This window comes from Pangasianodon hypophthalmus, chromosome 9, assembly GCF_027358585.1.
Source record: "Pangasianodon hypophthalmus isolate fPanHyp1 chromosome 9, fPanHyp1.pri, whole genome shotgun sequence".
Taxonomy (NCBI): domain Eukaryota; kingdom Metazoa; phylum Chordata; class Actinopteri; order Siluriformes; family Pangasiidae; genus Pangasianodon; species Pangasianodon hypophthalmus.
The window spans coordinates 27,188,086-27,214,944 of record NC_069718.1 but is presented as its reverse complement, the minus strand read 5'-3'; the positions used below and the strand labels follow the sequence as shown (position 1 = coordinate 27,214,944).

Genomic DNA, 26,859 nt, shown 5'->3' with positions numbered 1-26,859 from the left:
ACTTATAACACATTTTCTTTAAGACTCAAACAATTCAATCAACATAAACTCTCAGTGCCTGCTAACCTTTTAATGAAAACACCCAAGAATAGATAAATAATATAAATAAATACTTACAGTAAGGGACTTATGTGAGTTTGATAACTATTACAGGATACATAATAGGGCAGTATAATAATTTTAAAATATAGATAACAGTGTATATGATATTCCACACAAATTCTACACTCTGTAAAAGTTTGACTGAGCCTCCAAAAGTGATCTAATGCAATGCATTCACTTCTACTCAAGTCTGAAACCAGTTTTCTGCTTGACAATTTATTTGTTATTTAATAAAATTAAAAAGTATTCAGGGCATTATAACAAGTACATAAGATATAAACTATATGACCAAAAGTATGTGCACCCTGATGATCACATCCATATGTGGTTCTTCCCCAAACTGTTGCCACAAAGTCTGAAGCACAGCACACAATTGTATAGAGTGTCTTTGTATGTTGTAGCTTTACAGTTTCCCTTCACTGGAACTAAGAGACCCAAACCTGTTTCAGCATGACAATGCCCCTGTGCACAAAGCGAGCTCCATGAAGACATGGTGTGTGAAGGTTGGAGTGGAAGAACTCGAGTGTCCTGCACAGAGCCCTGACCTCAACCCCACTGAACACCTTTGGGATGAACTGGAACACCGACTGAACCCCAGACCTCCTCGACATCCCAACATCAGCGCCTGACCTCACTAATGCTCTTGTAGCTGAATGAACACAAATCCCCACAGCCACGCTCCAACATCTAGTGGAAAGCTTCCCAGAAGAGTGGAGCTCATTATAACAGCAAACACAGGGGGAATAATCTGGAATGGGATGTTCAACAAGCTCATATAGGTGTGATGGTCAGGGGTGCACAAACTTTTGACCATATAGTGTATTATGTATGGAGCATGGAAAAAATATAGTAGAGAAAATAATGACATGAAGTGCAGTGAGGTTCACTTTTATACTTCTGTAAACATACCAGTTTTGGCACAACTACAGATGGCATGTAATCATTAAATTAACATCACTAAAACTCTATAAAGCAAAATATGCAGATGTTTGCTTTGTGCAACAGGAATGGTGTACACCTTTTAAAATAACTACACCCCTTATTTTACTGTTTTATTTTACTTTATCGAACATTAAGTCCTAAATTCTTCTCACTAATAACAACAGTGAAGCTTAATATTAGGTAGCTAGGCCACATTTCTAACCCTTCACCCCTATGGCTTCACTCTGCTGCACGCAGATTGCAGACGCCACACACATACTGTATACTGCTACCACAAACACTTCCGTGGGTGCTTCTGTATTTTTGTTAATGCTGGTGCTCCTAACCTGCTGAAACGGGAGCACCAGTGCTACCTGATGAAATCTGAGTTTGATCCCTGCATTAAAATCATGTTAATGTCAGTCTTTGTATAGTACTGTCTGCAGATCCTGTGGCAGAGAGCTGATCACAGATTGGATGTAGTTTTCCAGCTTATCCAGTAATTCTTCCTTCACGGGAAGCTGATGCATATGAGCTCTCGTCTAGTGCAGGAAGAAAGTGTACAGTTAACTTCAGATCTTTACACTATTGCAGTTTTAATGTTATATAACTGAAAAATAGATGAGAAAACTAGTAGGTACTGTAAGAATAACTATGACTGCAACCACAAATCTATATGCTGGTTACTGAACAAGAAGAGCAATAAGTATTAAGCTGCAAATGCAGCATTAAATACTGAAACTTGTGGATATACTTGTTTATAACCATGTGTGTTGCTGTTTCTAGTTTACAATTCTATCACTAACCAATTTTTCACGCAATTTTAAAATCAGGTCAATGGTCTCCACCTCTGACTTGTCTTTTGTCCAACTCATCAGATCCTGTAAAAAGTAAAAGGCAGCAAAACAATTCCAATACACTGCAGAAGAAATTCCTTCTTACAATGGGCCTCATTTATCAAGCTGGATATATAAAGAGAATTACACAAGTGTTAATACAAGGAATTTGGTATTCATGAAAATCCAGTAAATTCAGAAAAACGTTCGTGTCCTACTTACACTCCTGAGTGTGTGTGAATTTACGCGTATATAGACTAATAACTAATGTAAACCTCGACTTGATTATAGGATGGGCCGTTCTCTCTGTGCATCACCATAAGCCATAAACAAATGCCCCAGCTGACAGAAGATTAACGCACGCTTATTATTATTAATATTAAATATTATTAAATATTTTTATTGCTAGAAAAGTGAATCAATTTTCACTTCTTTTTTTCAGCCTTTACTCTGATCGTTCATTTCGTGCTCCCAGCTGTCTGTGCACTTGACTTTTATGGAGTTTTGTGGGTGTCACTAAATGCAGATGAGCTGTGTAAGGAATGCACTAATGTTTTAGTTCGACTGGCTTACACAGACATTTACACGTAACTTTACTAAAAGAGTGATATATCAGGCCCAATGTTTATCAATATATCAGGCTCCAAGGTTTTTACATTTTTTATTAGTTTGATTCAGTACTCACAGCATCACAGATGGCCTGTAAATGAAGGCATTCCACCTTATCTGTCATTTCCCTGTGCTTAGCACGAAACCAGCCATCAAAATTAGGAGACTGAAAGAATTGCCTTAATACACACAAACACACACACATACTGATGAATAGCTAGTTACCAGTATACTCACTGACAGAGAAAACATAAACAGGTGAATTGTACACATTGTGTTACTTATAAAGGCCCAGCCAGTCCCCTTTGTGCATGGAGGTGATCTGAGGCCCTGCATGATCCAAAGTGGCCATGAACTCATCCTGACTGAAGGGTCGGATCTGAGGAGGAGTCTAGACACACACATACTTCCTTCATTTTCTTTCCTCCTTTAGTATTTTTCAGCCCTTCCATATCTGAATCATACACCCATATACCTTGTCTTGTCATTAATTTTTATAAGCTGCTACATCAAACACTTAAGAAACAATCAAATCGTTTAGCATGAATGCAAATTTGTCTTTAACATTTCAAATCTAAACAGGTTACAATTAGGTTGAATTAACCTTCCAAGGAGTCATGGATATTTGCAGTGGCATCAAGCTGGCCAGGTATCGCTCCTGTAAAACATGACAGGTTTGTGAGGTATGAGACCCTTCCTAATCATTCTATTATCAGGATATTTATTAATTACGTATAAATACAATGAGCAAATGTCCTCTGCACAAAGACCTAAAATGTCCTCACCAATGGACCGATAAAACTCTGTGTCAGTTCTAACAAATGCCGCCTCAAGATGGTGCTCTGCACCTCAGAAGGCCTTTTCCTCTGAATTCCCTAGAAAATGTGTGTGTGTGTGTGTGTGTGCACATGTGAGGGAGAGAGATAAAGTGAGATAGAAAGGGGTGACTCAAGAAACATTGCTATTAATATGCCTAGTTTTATCAGGCTCAGTTTTATTTACCTTTAAGAGTCGCTTGATTAGGGCTTTGTCTTTATGAAGAAACGTTTTGTATGCGGTGTATATACCTTGACAATGGAACAGAACACAAGGGTGAAGGGCACATATATGGACAGATGTTTATTTTACAGTACATGGTCATTATGCCTTTTGTAATTAAATGAATGTATTTAGATGCACCTGGTTTTGTGTCCAGCGTTTTCAGCTTGGTCAATTTCTTGACCTTAATTTGTTTTAGCAAATCTCCTAAAATTAGAGGGTGATCAAACCTGTGCAACAAGAAATGTGTTTGTTTCCACAAGAATTTCAAAGAAGGCACCACTTACTGGACATCTTCAACTCCCCCAGACACATGATGTGAGGCCAGCTCTGAAAGGTCTTTATAAAGAAAGGATTCGTAACACCCAGTAATACATTAGGCCTGAAATTACAAGCATAAAAATGAGGAGAGAAAGTCATAATTTAATAAAATTTAATAAAAATAAAATATATTTAAGATTTAAAAACTGAAGTGCTAAGGTTGTTCAGTTTATTTTAGTGTTTGTAATGTGCTTATGCTTACGGTGCCTGAGTTCTGGTAGTGTACTCCTTAAACTCACTGTCATGGATGGTAAAGTAAGGCCGAAAATCACAGCGGTACTTCAGTGGACTGATGCAGCTGGAAAGAAGCGAACAGGAACCTGCTGAACTATACAGCATACACTTAACAACAGATCAACCCATTTTTAGAATAAAGAAGTTTAAACAGTTTATCAAATACAAATATCAGCTATATTTTGTGCATAATACAACTCAACCACAGAATAGTTTTCATTCATTAATTCATCTTCAGTAACTGCTGGTCAGGGTTGCAGTGAATCCGGGGCCAATCCCAGGACCACAGGGCACAAGGCTGGAAGCCACTGCTAGGCACCGCGCATACAAACATTTGCACTCATTCACACCTAGGGGCAATTTAGCATAACCAATCCACCTACCGGCATGTTTTTGGGAGGTTGGAGGAAACTGGAAAGGGACATGAGGAGAACATGAAAAACTCCACAGAGACATTAACCCAAGATGAGCCCAGGATTGAACTAGCAGGGAACCCTGGATCTGTGAAGACAGCTCCTGCTGTGCCAATGTGCAGCCCAACTACAAAATACTGCAAAGGAAAATATCAAAATATGTCTTCTACTTTATATGTCTACTTAAATGATGTGATTATTATTTCTGAGACATCAATGTTCTAATAGAGAAATATCCATTTTGGTCTGAAAATAGAACCAAAGTCTCTAAGGTTTTAGATATTTTTTAAAGTGTCCCTCACCCACCACAGGCACCTGCACATGGGTGAGAAATGTTCTTAACAGCTATAGTGAATGTCTATATTGTATCACGTTACAAATTTCATTAACAAACACGTCAACCACCACTGTGAGAAGAAAAATTCAAAATAATAGCTGACTCTAACTGCATCAACAGCACACCTCCAACTGCGGGAGAGGTTTAAGAAGCTAGACTGCAAACATACACACACACACACACTGAAAAGTGCTGTTAGACCAAGTACTGTACAAACAATGAAGAGCGAGAATGTAACCGAGGAAGAATTGGCTAAAAGATGAGACACCTCTACAGTTTAGAAACAGTTCAGTATTTACATTTTTGTTGAGTTCAAAACACCTACGCACTTGTCAGTCATTACAGATTCACATATTGATTGGGTCATTGGGTCTACTCTTAACTTCAACACAATGTATTTGAAAGATGGCAGGTCTGAAATGATATTCCTGCACTGTGCTGATAAATAGTCCAAAAGACAAAACAGATCTTTTTATGTCAGTTTTAAAAAGTATTCTTCTTTTTATTCTAGTAAATATAATTTACTACCCGCATTGTCAATGCAGTGTAACATTAGATATAGTCCTCTTTAAGCAGATACTGCTCACACAGTTCTGCTCCTGCTATCTTTCTGTATGATTAGTCTATTTATCCTACTAGTCATGGTCAGCATGGGAAAGACAGCAAGATAATGAGCATACCTAACTAGAGCCAGCACCGTCTCTGACGACACAGCTGGAGAGGGCGCCATGACGACCAACGGCTCTCCTAGCAACATCAGCTCCCACAGCAACTGTATGTGAATGAGGACAGACTGGAAACACCTGAGTGGGTCAAAGGTCAACTGAATCAATTCAGAGCAATCATATGTCTTTATATTAGGGCTGTCATTCTATTTACTTTCTTAATCGCGATTAATCACACAATCTCTGTGATTAATCTCATGGAAAACATAAACTATAACAGTGTTGTATTTATTCCTAATCACAGATATCACCATAGAGATAAAAATCAAATAAACTGTTTAACTGAACAATGCAACTACATAACAGTTGTCTATGAACTGTCTATTTAATGCGTGGTGAAACTGAGGTAGTGACCCGTTACAGCCGCTGTGGTCTGGAGCGCCCCTCGACTCACCATAGTGGTTTTCCCACTGCTGTGTTTGGTTTTTACACAGTAGGTTAAAGATGTCATACTTCTGTGGTACTTAAATTCCCCAAGACAAAGACTGCAAACTACTGAACCATCTGGGAGTGGTATAAAACGAAAACAACGTTGTAAACTCTCACATTTCTTCTATGTCGATTTTCTGAATTTTAATTTCCGTCCTACGCTATCTACAAAGACTCGATAAAGAAAGACAGTCTACGTTAGTAGCGTATAGTAGCATGTACCTTAGCAATGACTGTGTTAGTTATTTTTTAATTTAATTTAACTTATTTTTTAATTTAAAATAACTGTGTTAATTTTAAAATTAATTGTGTGCATTCACGTGTTAATTTCGACAGCCCTACCTTATATTTATTACGAAATGAGCAGCTGCTGATTAATTACCCATACAAAAGATAAAACCAAGCAGCCACAGACTTACTTGAAAAGATCCAGCTCATGGATGGTAGGGAGAACCATGGGAGAAGAGAGATGTTTCTACACACCACAGAAACAAAAACAAAAACAGAAAAGAGAATCAGCAACATCAACATTTCAACTACTGACTACATCATTACACATGAAAAGTGAGCTCACACCTCTTTCTGTCCCTGTTTGTTAGGACTTCCTCCTGGTTTGTCATCTTTTGAAGGAATTCTGACCTGGAAGTAGAACATTACACAAACATAAACCAACCAACCCATCAACCAACCCATCAACCAACCAACCAACCCATCAACCAATCAACCAATCATCCAACCAACCCACCAGGCCCCCCACCCTCCTTCCTTCCTTCCTCTTCAGATTTATCCTGTTCAGGATTGTAATGGATCCAAGGTCTATCCTGGGAACTCCTATTCTCACTTACACCTAGGGACAATTTAGAGTTTCCAATCCACTTATAGCATGTTTTTGTAACCTGGAGGAAACCCATGAGGACACATGGAGAACATGCAGAACTCTGCACAGGCAGTAACCCAAGCTCAGGATAGAACTGGGGACCCTGAAGCCACGAGGCAGCAATACTACCCACTGCACCACTGTGCCATATCTTTATCTTATTTAATAGTTTCTTGTTTGATATTTTCTTCCATACTTGTCTGTCTCAGAACCTACATTTTCCCTTGTTGATTGGTCTATCTTTTTCTAATTAAAGTCTAAAACCAGTTATCTTCTGTTGTAACATGACAAGGAATATTTTTATTATAATGGATAGAAAATATATGGAAGGCACTAGGAGTATAAAGCAATGCTATTATTTGTATCTGTGTCTGTTTACTTTTTTCAGCATTTTTTTTGTTTGTTTTTTCCTGTGGGATCCTGACGGACACACCTATTCTGAAACTTTCTGGCAAGCTTTCTCAAAAAAGATGTTGTGCACCTGTTATCCACCTGTTGTGCATATCTGTATTTATATTGGTTTAGGACTAATCATCTGTTCAGTCTATATAATGTATTTGTATCAGTTACGTCCCTAGAAAGCATTTGTTAAATATTTTCCAACAACACTATAACACAGGATATCTCCTGATGCTGTTGGTATGGACCGCATTTAAAGTACTTCCAAACTTATATAAATGACTTAGCATGGTCTATTTTACTACTTAAACTACAAACAACATGAAAAGTGTATCCAAACCTGCAAGACGACTCCCATCACAGGCAAACTGAGCGTCTGGCTTGGCACAGGTGGGGGCCACTGGTCAATCTCATTGCAAGCTGCAACAGATTTAAACACATATATTGTACTAGTTAGGCACATTAACCGAATGTGTACTAATCACTGTTCTACACACTACATCAGGCTTCTGTATGAATAAATAAAAGTTACAGTACTGTATGAATGCACTTAACTAGTTAACTAGCTCATCATATTTTATTACATTATGTTAACTACCATTTTTAACCTACTCAGTTAGGTTTCCGGGCATTCTGATACCGGGCAAGCACATTAGAGCTTGTGTAATGTTGCATTAAATGTAATTTTTAATTTATAATTTGTCCTCCATAGTATTATCAAGTGTGACACAAAATGCTAGAAACTTGTTCATCCCATGTAAAATTAGAAAACAACATAAATCTGAAATGCCATCTAAATAGGGCTACTGTTAAACTAATGGACCAACTGTCCTCACCTGCCTCCAAACAAGGCTCTGACTTCTCAAAGTACTCAGGAGCAATGATGTGGAGGAGAGACCGGAACAAGTGAACATACGGCAGTCTGGACACCAGCACCAGAGACTAGGACCAACAGTGAAATAGTTTAAAGTTTAGTTTTATGTACTGATATCATGTGTTTTCTTTCATCTAACCACAAATGTAAGCCAGGGCCTGGAATTCACTAAATGCTACTGAAAATTTGACTGGAACCTGGTTCTATGAACAGATAAAAAAAAAATAGAGCTTTGGCAGCAGTCAAGTTGGGTGTGGCATAAAAAGAAGACTGGGCACACAGAAAATGACCGAAGTACGGTGATGTTACGAGGCTGCTCTTTCTCCAAAGGCCCTGGGAACCTTCTTATGATGGTAAAGCTGCACAATATGGAGAAAAAATGCAAAGTGCAATAAACTTGTAGGAAGATGTGATAACGACATGTGATGCTATAAATAAGAGATTAATGTGTGCGATATCAAATTTTCCAATTTATTTTAAAACCAATGTGTATGTGAATAACTCAAACTCCTGCTGCCAGAGTTTAATTGTGTTCATTCTGCAAGATCAGAACATGGCACAAAGCCTGTGTTGTGCCAGATTCTGACTCTCCAGCTGAATCCAACTCCTGTTATTGTGCATGTACATTACAGACTAGGCATACCCATGTGGCTGTTTACTTGAGATTTCTGTTGTTTCTGTTGAGAATGTGCGATATTAAGATTAGGCTACAGTGCAGGTGTCAGGTTCTGCCAGGGAGTTGGAATTTGGCAGAGATAGTAGAAAGCTAGCCTCTCTATCAGCTTACTGAAGAAGAAAGTCTTCTCTCTGTTATCATCCTTCCAGTGTGCTGCTCATGCAGTTCTTTGGAGTGAGATTACAAGCTGTCCGTGGAACTCTGTAGATCTTTGACAGCGATCATTACAAGCTATGTAGCTCAAAGACAATTGAAGCACTGCCCCATTTGGGAACCACATCTTCAACTTCCCCACATGCCTGCTCATTTTGAAGGCAGATTACTCACTATGATAATGATAAAAAAAAATCAATACATCATTCAGCCCTAGGACACTGCATCATGCACTCCATGAAGTACCAGGATAATTAAATCTGACTGCATCTGCCAAGCCACAACTGGGTCTTGGTTGGATCGTTCAACAGGATAATGACCCATATCATATGTCAAACTCCACACAAAAATGGTTCAATGACTAGAGATTCAATGCTTTGACTTGGCCATCCCAGTCCCCTGACCTAAACCCCTTAAAACCTGCAAGGAGTTCTGTCAAGGAGAATCGATCTTATTGAACATTATAGGAGAAGACTTAGTGCTGTTACGCTGGAAAAGGGAGGCTGCACAAAGTACTAAATGCAGCAGGGCTCATAATAGTGACACATGGGTTATTTATTTATTTATTTTCATAGAATACATTTACTTCAGTTTCAGTGTGATATTAAGCTAATTAACCACAAAGAAAAAAATTACCTTTTTTTTAAGCCCATCTTTACCAATGGTAAATTATTCTGTAAATGACTCCAGAACGATCTTCTCCATTTTAGTGGATTCTACATTCTGGTGCATTTGTGCCATTTTTTTCTCAAAACATTGCAAAATTAAGCCATTAACATACACTACAACATACAGATTGTATATTTCTTTATATTTATAACAAAGAAAGCAATCAGTCAAAACACAGGCACGGCTTTTTTGTTTGAACATCTAGTGACGCAATAACAGGCTTGCTGCTTTTTATCTGTTCATAAAAAAGTATATAAAAAAAGCAAAACTTCAGGAACAAACATGGCAAATTAGAAGTACACTACAAATCACATAGTGTTATGCATAAAGTAAAGACATTCTGGCCAGTGATGAACAGATTCCTGCATGCAGCAATAACGGTTTATATCATCTCATTTACTCACCTTCTGAAAGTAGCCCCTTTTGACAGAGACATCCTTTACTTGTCTAAAGTACACATAGCCATAGAAGTGAGCCATCTCCTTCTAACAAAAAGATAAAAATAGACCTCTATGACAAATTCTGTTTAATTATTTTGGATATACTAATGTGACATGTCTTACCTCCAGTATTAGTGGTGCTTCCCTGTTGTACGCATCTCTCTCTCCAAACCATGTGCTGCTAACTCGTCCCACAGACTGGCGCAGCCTAAAACTGAACTGTGTGTCCCCAAGGCATCCTGTTGGGAGAAAAATTTTACTACATGCAGGACTAAATAAGAACTACATAAGATATAAATTGAAATTCAAAGTAAAGTATTGGTCATCATGATATTTATTGGAGACAAAAATATTGCAATAGTACATGCTCAAATATGTTCAGAATTTTTCATATTGTAAATCATTACATAGAGCCTGTTTAACTAATTTGTTTATGATAAAACTTTGCTCAGTGACTGGCTTTAACCCCTTTGTTAAATACCTATAAACCTGTAAAAAGGCTGATTGCCTTCTACATACATATACATACACATATACACACACACACACATTATATATATATATATATATGTATGTATATACATATACAGCTAATATAAATATAGCTGTAAGCAGTGTCTGGCAGGCCCAAGGACCAAAAGTTTGTTTTATGACCCAGTATTGCCATGAGGAATATATTACACCACATACCTGAATATACATGCGAACTTTGAGCCACATTGCATGATGTATAGTGGAAATATGACACACTTCCTGTTTGAAAGGCGTGACATGTTAATAGATCGCCTCACCATGGCAACAGTGTTAAAGAGAAAAAATTACTTCCTTAAGAAGACCCATATGCCATATGGATGAAATCACAATTGATCTCCTCTAATATCACTCTCTCCTGTCCAAGTTCTCATCTAGTGTGACAGCTGCTAAGACCTCCTTCTACAAGGGAAAGCTGATCCTCACAAGCTCAAAAACATCTATTTCCTCTTCTTACCCACGCCTCCTCCTTCGCCCTCGTTCTTGACCAGTTTTTCTCCTCTTTCATCAGAAGAGATCCTGCAGATTATCTTGTCCAGCAATGCCACCACCTGCCTGCTGGATCCTATCCCTTTTACAATGCATCAGACCATCTCACAAGACCTCCTCCCCTTCATCTCTTGTATTATTAATTCAATTCAATTCAATTTTATTTGTATAGCGCTTTTAACAATGGACATTGTCACAAAGCAGCTTTACAGAAATAAATGGATTCACAAAAATATATTGTAAATATTTAAATTTATCACTGTGAATTTATCCCTAATGAGCAAGCCAGTGGCGACGGTGGCAAGGAAAAACTCCCCGAGATGATATGAGGAAGAAACCTTGAGAGGAACCAGGCTCAAAAGGGAACCCATCCTCATCTGGGTGCAACGGATAGTGCAATTATAAATAAATCCCTTCTATTGTGTACTATATGGACAAATAGTGCAATTGTGCAACCAATAAATTCATCACAGTATTTGCAAGAGGTCCGGCTGGTTAAAATCTATCCACTGTCCACTGATGGAGTCCTGAGTACGAAGCTGCTCGTGGCAACTGCAGCCCCAAAGCCACTACAGCAATCGCAGTCCCAAGCCATTACAGTACAGCTCCCCATATGTGATCCCCAAGCCATCTCCACAGCCCCCAGGTGGCACCATCCCCAGCAAACCAAACAGTTCTTCAGGCAGTCCATATGGGGCCACCCCCAGCAGCAGCGAGCGAACTCAACCGATGAGAACTCCAACCAGAAGTAGGGCATCAGGATGGGTCAATTAATGACTCTATAACATCTAGTCATGTACCAAATGCATTTAAGATAGCAATGGTCCATCATGAAGAAACCCACTCAGGATACCTCAGACATCAGCAACTACTGACTTGTATTATTTCTCTCCTTTCTTTCTAAAATTCTTGAACACACTCTCTACAATCAGCTGTCTCTCTGTGTCCAAAATCCTAACCAGCCTGGCTTCAAAGCTACACACTCCACAGAAACTGCCCTTGTGGCCATTATTGAGAAGCTTCATGCTGCTAGATCAGTCCTCATCCTCCTTGACCTTTCAGCAGCGTTTGACATGGCCAATCTTCATAAGTCTTGAAGTTCGTGACACAGCATGTCATTGGTTTGCTTCTTACCTGGAGGGAGGTGACATGGAGGTGATCCACATGTGATCCACATTCGGTTTTCCCACTATACACATTCTCTTGGTGAGGTCATACCCTAACATGGGTATGACCTCATCCTCTCCTTTCTGAAACTAAATATCAGCAAGACTGAGCTGCTGTATACACCTGAGATGCAGCCCCATGTCAGGATCTTGTGATCTCCTGGGACAATTCTCAGATCTCACCATCTATCACTGCATGCAACCGTAGGGTAGTCACGGACAACCATCCCTCCTTCTCCCCTCACATCACTCTACTAACTCGCTCATGCAGGGTTCTCCTTCACAACATCAGGAGGTCATCATCAAGGTTAAAGTGGATGCCAACATTTAAGAATAATGCCACAGGGTTGCTAGTGAGCCCCCAAGCCCTATCATTTAACATACACTGAAGTTTCTTCATCAGTGCTTGATGTACAGTTGAATTATTCCACACTTCCTGTTTGAGTGTCATCACATATTATTCTATTGCCTCATCATGTCAACACTGTTTAGGATATCGACAGTTCCTTCACAATTGAACATCATGGTTATCTTCACATCATGCTGACCAAATTTAGTTTGATTCTGATGAACCTGCTAGAAGAAATAATAAAATGTTTGATTTTAAGCCAACAAACATATCATAATTCATAATCTGATGAATACCCTAGGGGGAGTTTATAAAAGTTTGTTACCTGTCAAATCACACCAAAATCCAAAATCACTTCCTCTGGGTCAAAGTTAATGGAAGTGATGGTGCAATTTGTTTAATGTAGGAAGGCCCATATGCCTATGAAATCTGGTGCAAGTAGGGAAACTGGATACCTAATCTCTAATCTCTTATCTGGTCTAATCGTTTGCCAGACCTTGATGGCCAATACTTCTGATATGTGTACCGAGTTTTGTGAGTTGTTGACCAAGTGTCAAAGTGTCAAGACAAGTCCCACAGTCTCAGAGAACTCGATTTTACAATAAACTCTCACTGCATTTGCATCTGTCTCCACCTACCTTACATGATTACAAAGATTACAAACTACCTTACAAAGATACAGCAACATTGCTCATTACTCAACATTACAATGTGGTATCAGTGAAGACAACCCATCGTAAATGCCACAGGAGGTGCTATGGTAAAGGCATGAGAAACAGTACATTAATACACATCTGAAATATCAGCTCCATTACACAATGTATTGTGGAATAAGGAAGACTTTCTGTTTAAACAGTTAATTAATTACATCACCATTAACGTATAATCAATAACAAAAATGTTGCAGCTTCAATGTTGTCAGGTTGCACTCACATTGCCATGGCAACACAGTTCAAAATTAACACCATGAATGTGTTGACCAAAGCTGGCCAAATGTGTTATGAAACTGATTGCTGAGGAATATTGAAAAAATTGGTTTATAAGCCCCATTTCCTGTTTGTGTGGCAAGAGACATTAATTGATCACATTTCCATGGTAACACCATTTAAGCTATCAACAGTTCCTTTGAAATTTTGTTCCTCTGAACAGTGCTCTAGCTCAGAGTGCACTGGCTACTGACTGACCTCACTGTTTTCACTGCTGCTCTCATTAGTGAACACAATGCCATGGTAGCTTCTTCCATGAATACATCTGTTGTCTCAAACAAACAAAATGATTTAGGAAACCTTGACCAGGTAACCTGCACTTGTGGGTTTGGCCCTTTGACAATTAGGTGAAAGACACTGTGTGCTGTGTCACTGTGAATAGTGTCTCACCGGGGGCTCATAAACTACTTACAGCCTTTCTGATGGGAGCAAAGCATCTGTGTCTATTTTGCAGCTCTCCTAAGAGCCCTGAGTGAGATCTTATACTTGTCCCTTAATATCCCTCATATGAGCTAATGCAAGCTGCATCTCTCTAAAGACTGGATAGCATTGGTTCAATTAACAGATTGAATGTTCATCTGTCATGGGGAAAACACACAAGGAGTTCCCTAGTCTGATCCCTAAGTGGTGGGCCATCATCTTGTCTTACAGGTGGGTCAGATACCAGGCCCCTATATAGACATGCGTATGAGGAGCATCTCCTGCTCATAGGTATTACTTAGAGACATGCTACTTCTGGAAATCTGTGCCGCTGCTACTTGGTGATACAAGATACAAGATTAACATCACCTATCCCCAGTGGTGTGAGTGTGGCAGTCATCTCTCAACAGCTTTCTAATGAGTCCTAACATGGGTTGGTTCCTCATGACACTGTGGCATGAGTTACTCTCACGGCCCCTGACAGTTGAGGGGTGAAACAGAATGAAAGTTATGTACAGTATGTAACTGTGGTTCTATGAACACCAGATAATTGCCAGGATTCCCTGTCATTCAAAATCAGTGGGAACTCGGTGAGAATATTTCAGGGAACAATGATTGTACGAAAACATTTTCAATCAAACACTACGTCATTCAGTAAATTTGTGGCTTTGCTGATGTGTTGGCATGCATACACAGGCACACGAAAAGGTGTCCAGGTGATTCTCACTGTCCCTGGTGGTGCACATAGAACCACAGTCACATACATAACTAGTGTTTTAGTATTGGTTCATTAGAAACTTTTATTATATGATTATACTGTGAAAATTACAGTATATTTGGCATTAGAAGTCATGATTATGACTACCTTTTTTCTTTTTGGTATTGGGCTGCTTTTGTATCAGAGATCTGACAATTCTGCTCCTTGACTGAACTTACCTGAAAATGAGTCAGGAAAGGATAAGTAACATATGCTTGTTTTCTGAAGGAAAAAAAATCAATATTTTAGACACACAGAATAGTGCAGCTAAATAACCATTATCATAAAAAATGCACATACCTCATGCACTTACCTCCTTCTCTGTAAGTTTAGCATCATGTGGGTAGATCAACTAGGAGAAGAGACAAAGGCAAATACTGCTGTAACAGATGCTAGTGAGCTACGCTATCTGGGATATAATAGTCAAAATAATAGGCAGAATTAATCAAAGTATTTTCAAAGAAACAATCCAATATGAAATGGCAAAATGTGCTGTATTTATTTATTCTTTATTGATTTAGACTCATTTGTAACTCTGCCATGGCTGAATCCCAAATGAATCTCAACTCCATACATAAGGGCAGGCCAAGGGGAGTTAAACAATGCCAACGACAACCCAACTTCACCCATTCCATTTGGTTAAGTGCCAAAGTTTGTCTGTTGGGGCAATGCTGAGCCAACATTAGCCATTCTGTTGGGTCAACATTGGTCACCAGCACTGGCCCAACATAATTTTGTACACTGGGAAAACATTGGGCCAACAGACTTTCAGCCACCTATAAAATCTACCCTACCAATGTTGAGCCATCGTTAGCCAAAGACATTCTCTTGGGCCAATGCTGGTCCAACCAACTCTTAACCACCTTTAAATCTACTTTGGGCCAAAATGTGATCAGTTAACATTAGATTCAAAATAAGTGTGCATTGCACCCAAAACAAATTCAAATTAAAACGTAAAATGGATAAATAAAATCAACTGCAAAGCACAAGTAAGTGGTTCTATGTTCAGTATGGATGTGCTGTTAGAGCCACAATGAAAAGGGAAATGCAAATGATCACTAGAGGCACCTGCTGAACATTTACTTTTCATTTCCCACTTTACCTTTTCACTTTCAAGTTCATCAAATATGCTAAATAGGTATGGGTGTGGCTAAGACTTAGACCATGCCTACTCATGCTTCTACACTGAATGCTGAGCTAAATAAATGAAAACAATGGATGTGTCAACAAAGGATGAAGAATTTGTTTTATTAAAATGTGAAATGATTCTTAGTAGGTTTGGAGATACCCAAGTTCTTACTGACATGGACGTGGATGGCGCTGTGTGGCAGAAATTACTACTGTGGTCTCGCCATCACACACTCTGAGTTTCTTAGTCTCGCCATCAGACGCTGATGTTCCACTCGAGTGTTGTTTAATGATGTTGTTCCTGAGAACTTTAGAAAGCTACTTCACTTTCACCATGATGCCAAACAATGACAATGTCTTTTATAATGACACGCGTGCAATTTGCACAAGAATCTTTTTTTGCAGCATTTATACATTCTTTCCCTATCAATTTAATTATTTTAAGGATAGTAAGGTTGGCAGAGCGCATCATCAGGACCAACCTGCCCTCCCTCCTGGAACTGTACACATCCTGCGTCAGGAAACGGGCTGAGAATTATAAAGGTCCCCTCACACCCCACACACAGCCTGTTCAAACTCCTACCCTCTGGAAGGGCAATAGACTAATCAGGACAAGAACTCCCAGGCACCAGAATAGTTTTTCCCGGCAGATACAAAGATTATAAACACCCTCTCATAAACCTCAATTAATTCCCTATTTATTACATTTACACTACATCTTTTTTCTATTTTGTGCAATATCACACCCACACCATGTGCAATATATTTTTGTAGTGTGCAATCAATATACTGTTTTCTAACAACTGGACAATCACTGCACTGTAATATTACTTTACCCTCAGGTGGCAATGTGTTAACTGTTCTGTGTGAGTGGTTTTTAAGAATGTCTTATGTTTGCACTGTGTTCTGTGTGAGTTGTCATTAGATTATGTTATGTTTGCAGTAAACTGTAATATGGTAGTTGTCACTTGTCCAGAATCAGATGAGGACACATGTGCAGGTACTCAATAGCTTTATTAACCGTAGCAAACAAGACAAAGACGTAACCCAAAGCGATGTCACAAAACAGGCAAGGGTCAGCCGATGAGCAAACAACATTAACTAGGGCAGGAAAAAGCAAAACATGAATATCAGAAACTAGATTAAAACCAGGGAAGCAAATAGTAAATCAAAGGCTTGGTATCAAGTGGCACAAAATGACACAGAGAAAACAGAAACACAAGGGCTATAAATTTACTCACTAATCAAGGAGCAAACTGAAAACAGGTAAGAGTAATCGTGACACATTAGGGAGACAACCAATGACAAGAGACAAGAGACAAGACAGATGGTCAGAGACAAGACATGACTCAAAACAAAAACACGTGGCAACGTAAACAATCACTAGACAATATGAAAGTGTGCACCGTAGCTCTGCGAGCTGCTTTGCGTGCTGAGAGGAGCGGCATGCAGCGCTTGGCTCAAGGGCTCAAACGCGTGATATCACAAGGTTCTTGTATTACTCTATGTCTTGTTTGTGTTTGTGTATTTGTGTAAGTGTGCACGCTACGATCACTACAAACCAGCAAATTCCTTGTATGCTCACACATACTTGGCCAATAAAACTGATCCTGATTCTGAATAAATATATCTGTGTTTACGCTTATGAATAACTATTTGTTTATATTTATAAATACAAAGTCAAGACATTGTGTGTGTACATTTGAATTGAAATGTAATTTTAAATTTAACTTTGAGGTTAATATATATTAAATTACAAAAAGAAAAGTGTCAAAATCTTTATTTCCCCTTACTGTATCCACAGGGAAGATATGTCCACCAAGGTTTCTTGAAAGATGTGAGAGATTTATTAAAATTATTTATCAAAACATGTGAACATGAGATTAAAATGAGGTTTTGCTCACTGTGATAATCAGATAATCAGAAAATCTGACTAATTAAAAGTGCCTAAAATTTAACCTAAAGTACTTATCAATAGTCAAAGAAGTAAAGTTTAAGACATTAAAATGGAGTCATACGGAGCTCATCTACTATCTTATTAAACATTATTAAACTTTCTCTACCATACAATAGTTGATTTGATAAAATAATATTCAACTTCAGACAGTATCAAACAAGAGCTTTATTATACGGCTATTTTGTCCATAGCGACCTGCCAGCTGTTTATTACACTGTTCACTTAAAGTGAGACAGTAGGACAGTGAAAAACTAATGTTTATTTTGTCTCCTCATGTTGGTGTAAAATGAATATCATAGCACAATCATAATGTCTTTGTAGATTATCATATTGAATAAAGTTTACAGCTAGACACACAACCAGGCTGATACGGTGGTGTTCGGTGCTTTATCGAACAGCTGGATCATTGCTATACACTGCCAAACTGACACGCCACTGGCACTGGAAAGTTAGTATCTTCTTAGATAGTAGAGATAATGCTTGTAACATCAAAAAGCATTAAATGAACTTCAACCTGTAAAGAAGGTGTAATAGAGAGACTTCTCATCCAGACACAGATCCTGTGTCCCGCCAGATCTATCCTGGTCTATCTAGGCTAGTCTACTTGTAATGTACAGTGTTTCACATTAAGAAGTGGATTAGTTATTTGATAAGTGGATGATAAATTTAATTATTACTTTAATCTCTCGTTGTTACAGGTAATTTAGCACTGCAGACATTTATGACTCACAAAGGATGCATTATTGGCTAAACACGATAAATCCCAAGGATCTGATCTGAGACAGCATTTGAGTCATGCAAGCACAAGCAAGAGCACTGCATTTAATGTGGAAAAATAATGGACTGTCCCCTATAAAACAACAACCTACCATATCTGCATCAGGAGAATTCCACTCTGTGTATTCTGCTCTCAAGTCAAACGGACTGCTGCATGCTGTTTCAGATCAGACAGTCCAGCCTGGGTGAGTCTGTCTGTAGAGCAGTCCAAAAATGCTCTACAGTAAACTGTACAGTTTTATTTGTATTCAGCATCCTCACTCCCCTCAGCATCCTCACTCCCCTCAGCATCCTCACTCCCCTCAGTCCCCTCAACATCCTCAGCATCCTCACTCCCCTCAGTCCCCTCAACATCCTCAGCATCCTCACTCCCCTCAGTCCCCTCAACATCCTCACTCCCCTCACTCCCCTCAGTCCCCTCAGCATCCTCACTCCCCTCAGTCCCCTCAACATCCTCAGCATCCTCACTCCCCTCAGTCCCCTCAACATCCTCAGCATCCTCACTCCCCTCAGTCCCCTCAACATCCTCACTCCCCTCATTCCCCTCAGTCCCCTCAGCATCCTCACTCCCCTCAGTCCCCTCAACATCCTCAGCATCCTCACTCCCCTCAGTCCCCTCAACATCCTCAGCATCCTCACTCCCCTCAGTCCCCTCAACATCCTCAGCATCCTCAGCATCCTCACTCCCCTCACTCCCCTCAGTCCCCTCAGCATCCTCACTCCCCTCAGTCCCCTCAACATCCTCAGCATCCTCACTCCCCTCAGTCCCCTCAGTCCCCTCAGCATCCTCACTCCCCTCACTCCCCTCAGTCCCCTCAGCATCCTCACTCCCCTCACTCCCCTCAGCATCCTCACTCCCCTCAGTCCCCTCAACATCCTCACTCCCCTCACTCCCCTCAGTCCCCTCAGCATCCTCACTCCCCTCACTCCCCTCAGCATCCTCACTCCCCTCAGCATCCTCAGTCCCCTCAGAGGCCTTGATTGGCCCAACATTGGCACAGTGATGTAAAGGACACCCACACCAGTCTTCTAGCCTGCGTCACTGCTACCTGTGTGTACTGCACTATGTGTCCACAGTGAGCTGTTTGTCATTTGGCCAGTGATGAGTGCAGTTGCACAGCGTGTGGATAGATATAACCCTGTCCACTCACCTCTATGGCTTGTCCGAGTTCGAGGTCGAAGGTAACAACACACACACACTCGAGCCAGGCGGAGAAACGCGCCCATGGCACCGAGCTCAGCGCGTCTGTGTCTTCCTCCGGCTTCCTGTCACTGCTGTCAAAGCGATCCATCACAACTTACACGCCTTTCGTATTCCTCATTTCTTCTCTTTCTCTCCTGCTTTCGTGTGGTCTTTCTTCTTCTTTCAGCTCTGTGAGGGTTGGTGTATTACCGCCACCTACTGCTGGACCAGGGTGTTTCCTAAAGCACAACTAAACTCAAGTGATTATTACTGTTCTTATAATCAATATAACACAGAGACAAACAAACAAACAAACAAATTCTATCAAACAACTTACTTTTTTTAAGATACTGGAGTATACACGAGATGCACTTGTTCCTCTGACTTTCTCTTTCTATCTATGTGATGTTCTGTTTAAATATTTAAGTCTTTCTGCACTGTATCTAAAGCAGTGGAACATTACAGGCATTACATGCTCCACTCTTTCTTTCTGTTGATAGAAATCACATTGGCATGTTTTATGTTTTCCCATTCTGTACGATTGTGTCCTGTAAGTTTTAATATCAGTCTCGATTCCTCTGACTTCCGCTTTCCTGAGGGTCTCTTTGCCCCATCCTCACTGCATTTCAATCCGCCATTGTCCTGTTCTTTGCTCTTCTCACTGTTTTTGCCATTTTCCCTTCATCTCTATCTTAATCAAGTGCTTAAATTTTGTTTTAGAGAGGCTGGGGTGAGGAGGTAGGATGTAGGGTATGCGTGTAGGGTGATGCATGTGGAGGGGGCAGGATGGTATTCAAAGAGTCTGACAACATGGGGGTAGAAGCTGGTAAGGCTGAATTATACTTGCTTTTAAGTATGCGTACACACACAGAATGGCTGTCGTGTATCCTGTGGTCAACTGGAGCGTCACTTGTGCACATCCTCACAAATACTGGGGGCCATATAGCACCATGGCCTCACGACCAGAGTGTACAACAGTTTCTTCCTCCAAACCATCAGAGTCCTCAATACTCAGAGACTGGACTGACAACACACACACACACACACACTCAACTGAACGCCATCCCACTCCCTTTGCAATTTTTGCACATTTTTGTATTTACTACCTGCATTTTTCTGCTGCTACTGTATTTTAAAATACAGCATATAATTCTTGTATTTATTATACTCTCTGCCTGGCTGCTACCCCAATAACTGCTATGTCCATATATGGTATAAGCTTATCTGCTGAATACTATGTCACAGTATGTTATGTTTACATTCACAGCTATTTATTATATTGTTATTCTTTTGCACTAGTGTTATATCTGACACTTTCTTACTAGAACTGTGTACTGGTTGCAACTGCACTGTCTCTTACTGTGCCTATTGTCCTGTTTTGGTAGTCACTGTACTGTCTTGTGATGTTTCCATGTGCACTTTATGTAGTAAAGTGTAGTCTCTTGTAGTTCTGTGCTGTTTACGTAGCATCATGGTCCTGGAGGAATGTTTTGTTTCACTGTGTACTGTACTAGCTATATATGGTTGAAATGACAATAAAGTCACTTGACTTGACTTGATTGAATTTGAAAAAGCTTTCGTGTAACATTCAAACCTACCAGATACAACTGTACAAAAATGTTGGTTGCTCGTGAGTAATACATCAACATAAACAACAATTTAGCCACACAGATTACCCATGAGGGTCTTTATTTGTACACTGACCAGGTAGTACAGCATACACTGCCGCCGTAAACCATTACCAACCTCAAAATTAGACGGCTGTCTTAGAAAAGCATCTGTAACAACTAAATAAATATGACAATGTTTAAAATAATTTCACTGAAACTGGACAGTTGAACACTGATTAAAGTTTTTCTAATCTTCAGCTGTCCAGTTTCAGTGAGTCTGTGCCCATGATAGCCTCAGATTCCTGTTCTTGGCTGACAGGAGTGGAACCTGATGTGGTCTTCTGCTGTTGTAGTTCATCCACTTCAAGGTTCAGTGTGTTGTGCATGCTGAGATGCTTTTCTGCTCACCCCGGTTATAAAGTGTGATTATTTGAGTTGCTATATCCTTCCTGACAGCTTGAACCAATCTGACCATTTTCCTCTGATCTCTCTCATCAACAAGGTGTTTCCTCCCACAGAACTGTCTCTCACTCTATTCTTTTTTGTTTTTCGCACAGAGATCACACTTTTTCTTCATTCTGATGTTTGATGTGAACATTAACTGAAGATCTTGACCTGTATCTGCATGATTTTACACATGATTGTGTTTATACATGTGCAGGTGTAGGCTGCAGGCATTCCTAATAAAGTGGACGATGAGTGTATATACATGTATTTTGGTCATTTATATTAGTTTCTTCATCGTTCTTTTTTATGGACAGTTCCAAGCAGCAGTGTCTTAGGCTTTGGCCTGCCAGGATCACATTATTAGCACCATAAACAAAACGAGGCCAAGAGGCGCTTGTGCTACAGGCTACTATCCAGTGAATTTTAGAGTAACCCTGTTCGACAGCATGCAGTCATCCAGCATACAGTCTAGCAGCTTGATCTGAGCCGCTTTACACATATCTTTAGCCCCAAAATTCCAGCATTAAAAAAGGGAGATGTGTTTCTTTTTCTCAGCCTTTTCTTTGGGAAACAAGCATTTCACATTTAATTCTGAGGTACGGACATTATCCACTCCATAATCCCCCTCTTCCTTGCAATAAATCTTACACTAGAAGTGGTTCTGTACACCACAGACACACAGTCTGGGCTTACACTTTGCTTTTTACATTAGATTGAAGTTTGATTATTTGTCGTGGTAAACATAATGTCTGTGCAAGCAGGTTTTAGGAAAGCTTTGTCCACGCTCCAAACCAGTAAATGGCGGTAATCTGTTGTTTACTAACAGCATAAACAGAAGAAGAAGAAGAAGAAGAAGAAGAAGTAGATGGCGGCGCTCTAGCGCCCCCTGGTGAATAGGGCGGCTCGCGCAGCTCTGAAACTCTTAGTGCTCCTGTTCGCCATTTTGATTGAAGAATATGAGTTTTCTCGCCTGCATGTGAGGGTCGGAGTCCGTCCATAGTTTTGTGATTTGTTTTAGTCAGGAGTGTAATAGAGTGTCATGTCTCTTGCCTGGGAGAGATAGCTTAGCTTAGCGGAGTTAGTGCCAGTGAGCTGCTGCTTTATAGCTTCACCAGCAAAACAGATCCTGAGTGTGAGTGTGTGTGTGTGTGTGAGCAGTTAAACTCCGCGCTGAGACTGAGGTAAGTTTGTGTAAAAGCCCTCAGCAGCTCCGTGTCTCTGGGTGTGTGAGGGTTTGTGTTGCTGCGTGGAAACGTGTTTACTTTCAACTTTTATTGTGTTGGTGGCGTTTTCCACGCTAACATTCTCAGCGTTAAACAGCCTCCCTGTTCACACTGCACACACTTCCAGCCTTCTGTTTCATTTCATTACTGATCAACTTTAATGAACTAATCTGCTCTGTCCGACTCTTCTGTTTTTAAGCCTGTAAACGGCTCGTGAACCTAGCTAGCTATGCTAAGCTAACGTCAGTGTCCGGCTGTGTTTGCTTTGATCAGGCCTCAGGTCGCTCTAAAATACACCAATAAACTAATTTACACACTTAAAAGATTTATGTAAAAACAACAAGCCGGATGATTTTCTAATATTATAGATTTAAGCATTTTTACGCCATATTAAGCATAGCTTAGACCAACACTACACTGTCTGGTTCACTTTACTCTAGTAACGTTTTATTCGCTAACTTTATCGTAGCTACGCAAACTTTACGACAGCGTGACGTCAGCGTGACGACAGGCTGACTAGTTCCGCGCGTGATAGTAAAGTGTTGGAGAAACTGTAGTTTACTGTGTAATGATTGGAGCAGTGAGTGTGTGCGGGTTTCAGGATCATCACAAAGTTCACGTTAAACCTGACACATGATTAATATTCACCTGCATTTCCCTGTGAAGTGCGACATGCTGTGATCCAGTGTGTGTTTCCTCCTGTTCACAGGCCATGAGGGCGCACTGGGGCCCCTGCTGAGATAGTGACCTGTGACGCCTGTGTGTGACGGCGGTGTGTGACGGTGAAGCGTAGCGCCGGTGTGTGACGGTGAAGCGTAGCGCCGGTGTGTGACGCCGGTGTGTGATGGTGAAGCGTAGGGCCGGTGTGTGACGGCGGGGTGTGACGGTGAAGCGTAGGGCCGGTGTGTGACGCCGGTGTGTGACGGTGAAGCGTAGCGCCGGTGTGTGACGGCGGTGTGTGACGGTGAAGCGTAGCGCCTGTGTGTGATGCCTGTGTGTGATGGTGAAGCGTAGGGCCGGTGTGTGACGGCGGGGTGTGACGGTGAAGCGTAGGGCCGGTGTGTGACGCCTGTGTGTGACGGTGAAGCGTAGCGCCGGTGTGTGACGGCGGTGTGTGACGGTGAAGCGTAGCGCCTGTGTGTGACGGTGAAGCGTAGCGCCTGTGTGTGACGCCTGTGTGTGACGGTGAAGCGTAACGCCTGTGTGTGACGGCGGGGTGTGACGGTGAAGCGTAGGGCCGGTGTGTGACGCCGGTGTGTGACGCCGGTGTGTGACGGTGAAGCGTAGCGCCGGTGTGTGACGCCGGTGTGTGATGGTGAAGCGTAGGGCCGGTGTGTGACGGCGGGGTGTGACGGTGAAGCGTAGGGCCGGTGTGTGACGCCTGTGTGTGACGGTGAAGCGTAGGGCCGGTGTGTGACGGCGGTGTGTGACGGTGAAGCGTAGCGCCGGTGTGTGACGGCGGTGTGTGACGGTGAAGCGTAGCGCCTGTGTGTGACGGTGAAGCGTAGCGCCGGTGTGTGACGCCTGTGTGTGACGGTGAAGCGTAACGCCTGTGTGTGACGGCGGGGTGTGACGGTGAAGCGTAGGGCCGGTGTGTGACGGTGAAGCGTAGCGCCGGTGTGTGACGGTGAAGCGTAGCGCCGGTGTGTGACGGCGGTGTGTGACGGCGGTGTGTGACGGTGAAGCGTAGGGCCGGTGTGTGACGCCGGTGTGTGACGGTGAAGCGTAGGGCCGGTGTGTGACGCCGGTGTGTGACGGTGAAGCGTAGCGCCTGTGTGTGACGGTGAAGCGTAGCGCCGGTGTGTGACGCCGGTGTGTGACGGTGAAGCGTAGGGCCGGTGTGTGACGGCGGTGTGTGACGGTGAAGCGTAGGGCCGGTGTGTGACGCCGGTGTGTGACGGTGAAGCGTAGGGCCGGTGTGTGACGCCGGTGTGTGACGGCGGTGTGTGACGGTGAAGCGTAGAGCCGGTGTGTGACGGCGGTGTGTGACGGTGAAGCGTAGCGCCGGTGTGTGACGGCGGTGTGTGACGGCGGTGTGTGACGGCGGTGTGTGACGGTGAAGCGTAGCGCCTGTGTGTGACGGTGAAGCGTAGCGCCTGTGTGTGACGCCGGTGTGTGACGGTGAAGCGTAGCGCCGGTGTGTGACGCCGGTGTGTGACGGTGAAGCGTAGCGCCGGTGTGTGACGGCGGTGTGTGACGGTGAAGCGTAGCGCCGGTGTGTGACGGCGGTGTGTGACGGTGAAGCGTAGCGCCGGTGTGTGACGGCGGTGTGTGACGGTGAAGCGTAGCGCCGGTGTGTGACGGTGAAGCGTAGCGCCTGTGTGTGACGGTGAAGCGTAGCGCCTGTGTGTGACGGTGAAGCGTAGCGCCTGTGTGTGACGGTGAAGCGTAGCGCCGGTGTGTGACGGCGGTGTGTGACGGTGAAGCGTAGCGCCTGTGTGTGACGGTGAAGCGTAGCGCCTGTGTGTGACGCCTGTGTGTGACGGTGAAGCGTAACGCCTGTGTGTGACGGCGGTGTGTGACGGTGAAGCGTAGCGCCTGTGTGTGACGGCGGTGTGTGACGGTGAAGCGTAGCGGCGGTGTGTGACGGTGAAGCGTAGCGGCGGTGTGTGACGGCGGTGTGTGACGGCGGTGTGTGACGGCGGTGTGTGACGGTGAAGCGTAGCGGCGGTGTGTGACGGCGGTGTGTGACGGTGAAGCGTAGCGCCGGTGTGTGACGGTGAAGCGTAGCGGCGGTGTGTGACGGCGGTGTGTGACGGTGAAGCGTAGCGCCTGTATGTGACGGTGAAGCGTAGCGCCGGTGTGTGACGGTGAAGCGTAGCGCCTGTGTGTGACGGTGAAGCGTAGCGGCGGTGTGTGACGGCGGTGTGTGACGGTGAAGCGTAGCGCCTGTGTGTGACGCCGGTGTGTGACGGTGAAGCATAGCGCCTGTGTGTGATGGTGAAGCGTAGCGCCTGTGTGTGACGCCGGTGTGTGATGGTGAAGCGTAGCGCCGGTGTGTGACGGTGAAGCGTAGCGCCTGTGTGTGACGGTGAAGCGTAGCGGCGGTGTGTGACGGCGGTGTGTGACGGTGAAGCGTAGCGCCTGTGTGTGACGCCGGTGTGTGACGGTGAAGCGTAGCGCCTGTGTGTGACGGTGAAGCGTAGCGCCGGTGTGTGACGGTGAAGCGTAGCGCCGGTGTGTGACGGCGGTGTGTGACGGCGGTGTGTGACGGCGGTGTGTGACGGCGGTGTGTGACGGTGAAGCGTAGCGCCTGTGTGTGACGCCGGTGTGTGACGGTGAAGCGTAGCGCCGGTGTGTGACGGCGGTGTGTGACGGTGAAGCGTAGCGCTGGTGTGTGACGGTGAAGCGTAGCGCCGGTGTGTGACGGTGAAGCGTAGCGCCGGTGTGTGACGGTGAAGCGTAGCGCCGGTGTGTGACGGCGGTGTGTGACGGTGAAGCGTAGCGCCTGTGTGTGACGCCGGTGTGTGACGGTGAAGCGTAGCGCCGGTATGTGACGGTGAAGCGTAGCGCCGGTGTGTGACGGCGGTGTGTGACGGTGAAGCGTAGCGCCTGTGTGTGACGCCTGTGTGTGACGCCTGTGTGTGACGCCTGTGTGTGACGCCGGTGTGTGACGCCGGTGTGTGACGGTGAAGCGTAGCGCCGGTGTGTGACGGTGAAGTGTAGCGCCTGTGTGTGACGGCAGTGTGTGACGGTGAAGCGTAGCGCCGGTGTGTGACGGCGGTGTGTGACGGTGAAGCGTAGCGCCTGTGTGTGACGCCGGTGTGTGACGGTGAAGCGTAG

At 42.8% G+C, this 26,859-nt stretch overlaps 2 protein-coding genes across 5 annotated transcripts in view; one reads left to right on the top strand and one right to left on the bottom strand.

Annotated features, from left to right (window-relative positions):
- Positions 1–51: 51 nt before the first annotated feature.
- Positions 52–20,010, bottom strand: dennd6b (DENN/MADD domain containing 6B). The gene is made up of 20 exons (XM_026919635.3): positions 19,765–20,010; positions 15,065–15,103; positions 14,931–14,973; positions 10,177–10,292; positions 10,018–10,098; positions 8,078–8,183; positions 7,582–7,661; positions 6,542–6,604; positions 6,385–6,440; positions 5,492–5,614; positions 4,030–4,125; positions 3,794–3,888; positions 3,648–3,713; positions 3,471–3,535; positions 3,254–3,343; positions 3,073–3,126; positions 2,750–2,859; positions 2,545–2,647; positions 1,830–1,904; positions 52–1,565 (listed from the first exon to the last, which is right to left on the bottom strand). Exons 1-20 carry the CDS (start codon positions 19,903–19,905, stop codon positions 1,443–1,445), a joined length of 1,725 nt encoding a protein of 574 aa, XP_026775436.3. The 5' UTR covers positions 19,906–20,010; the 3' UTR covers positions 52–1,442.
- A 2,721-nt stretch (positions 20,011–22,731) lies between these two features.
- ppp6r2a (protein phosphatase 6, regulatory subunit 2a) overlaps positions 22,732–26,859 on the top strand; it is a 46,069-nt gene continuing 41,941 nt past the window's right edge. For 2 of the 4 annotated variants that reach the window (XM_034307332.2, XM_034307330.2), the window contains exon 1: positions 22,732–23,034. The gene's annotated coding sequence lies outside the window, so the exon portion shown is untranslated. The remainder of the gene's footprint in view (positions 23,035–26,859) is intronic. The other 2 variants (XM_034307329.2, XM_034307331.2) reach the window with 2 other exon arrangements.

Bases quoted from the DNA above. Each gene is read 5' to 3' on its own strand.
- dennd6b (XM_026919635.3), bottom strand. From the start codon at position 19,905: ATGGATCGCTTTGACAGCAGTGACAGGAAGCCGGAGGAAGACACAGAC. The intron at 7,662-8,077 runs GTGAGGACAGTT...AATCTGTTGCAG, and splicing joins AGAGCCTTGTTTGGAGGCAG to CTTGCAATGAGATTGACCAG. The intron at 3,714-3,793 runs GTAAGTGGTGCC...CTCTAATTTTAG, and splicing joins GGGGGAGTTGAAGATGTCCA to GAGATTTGCTAAAACAAATT.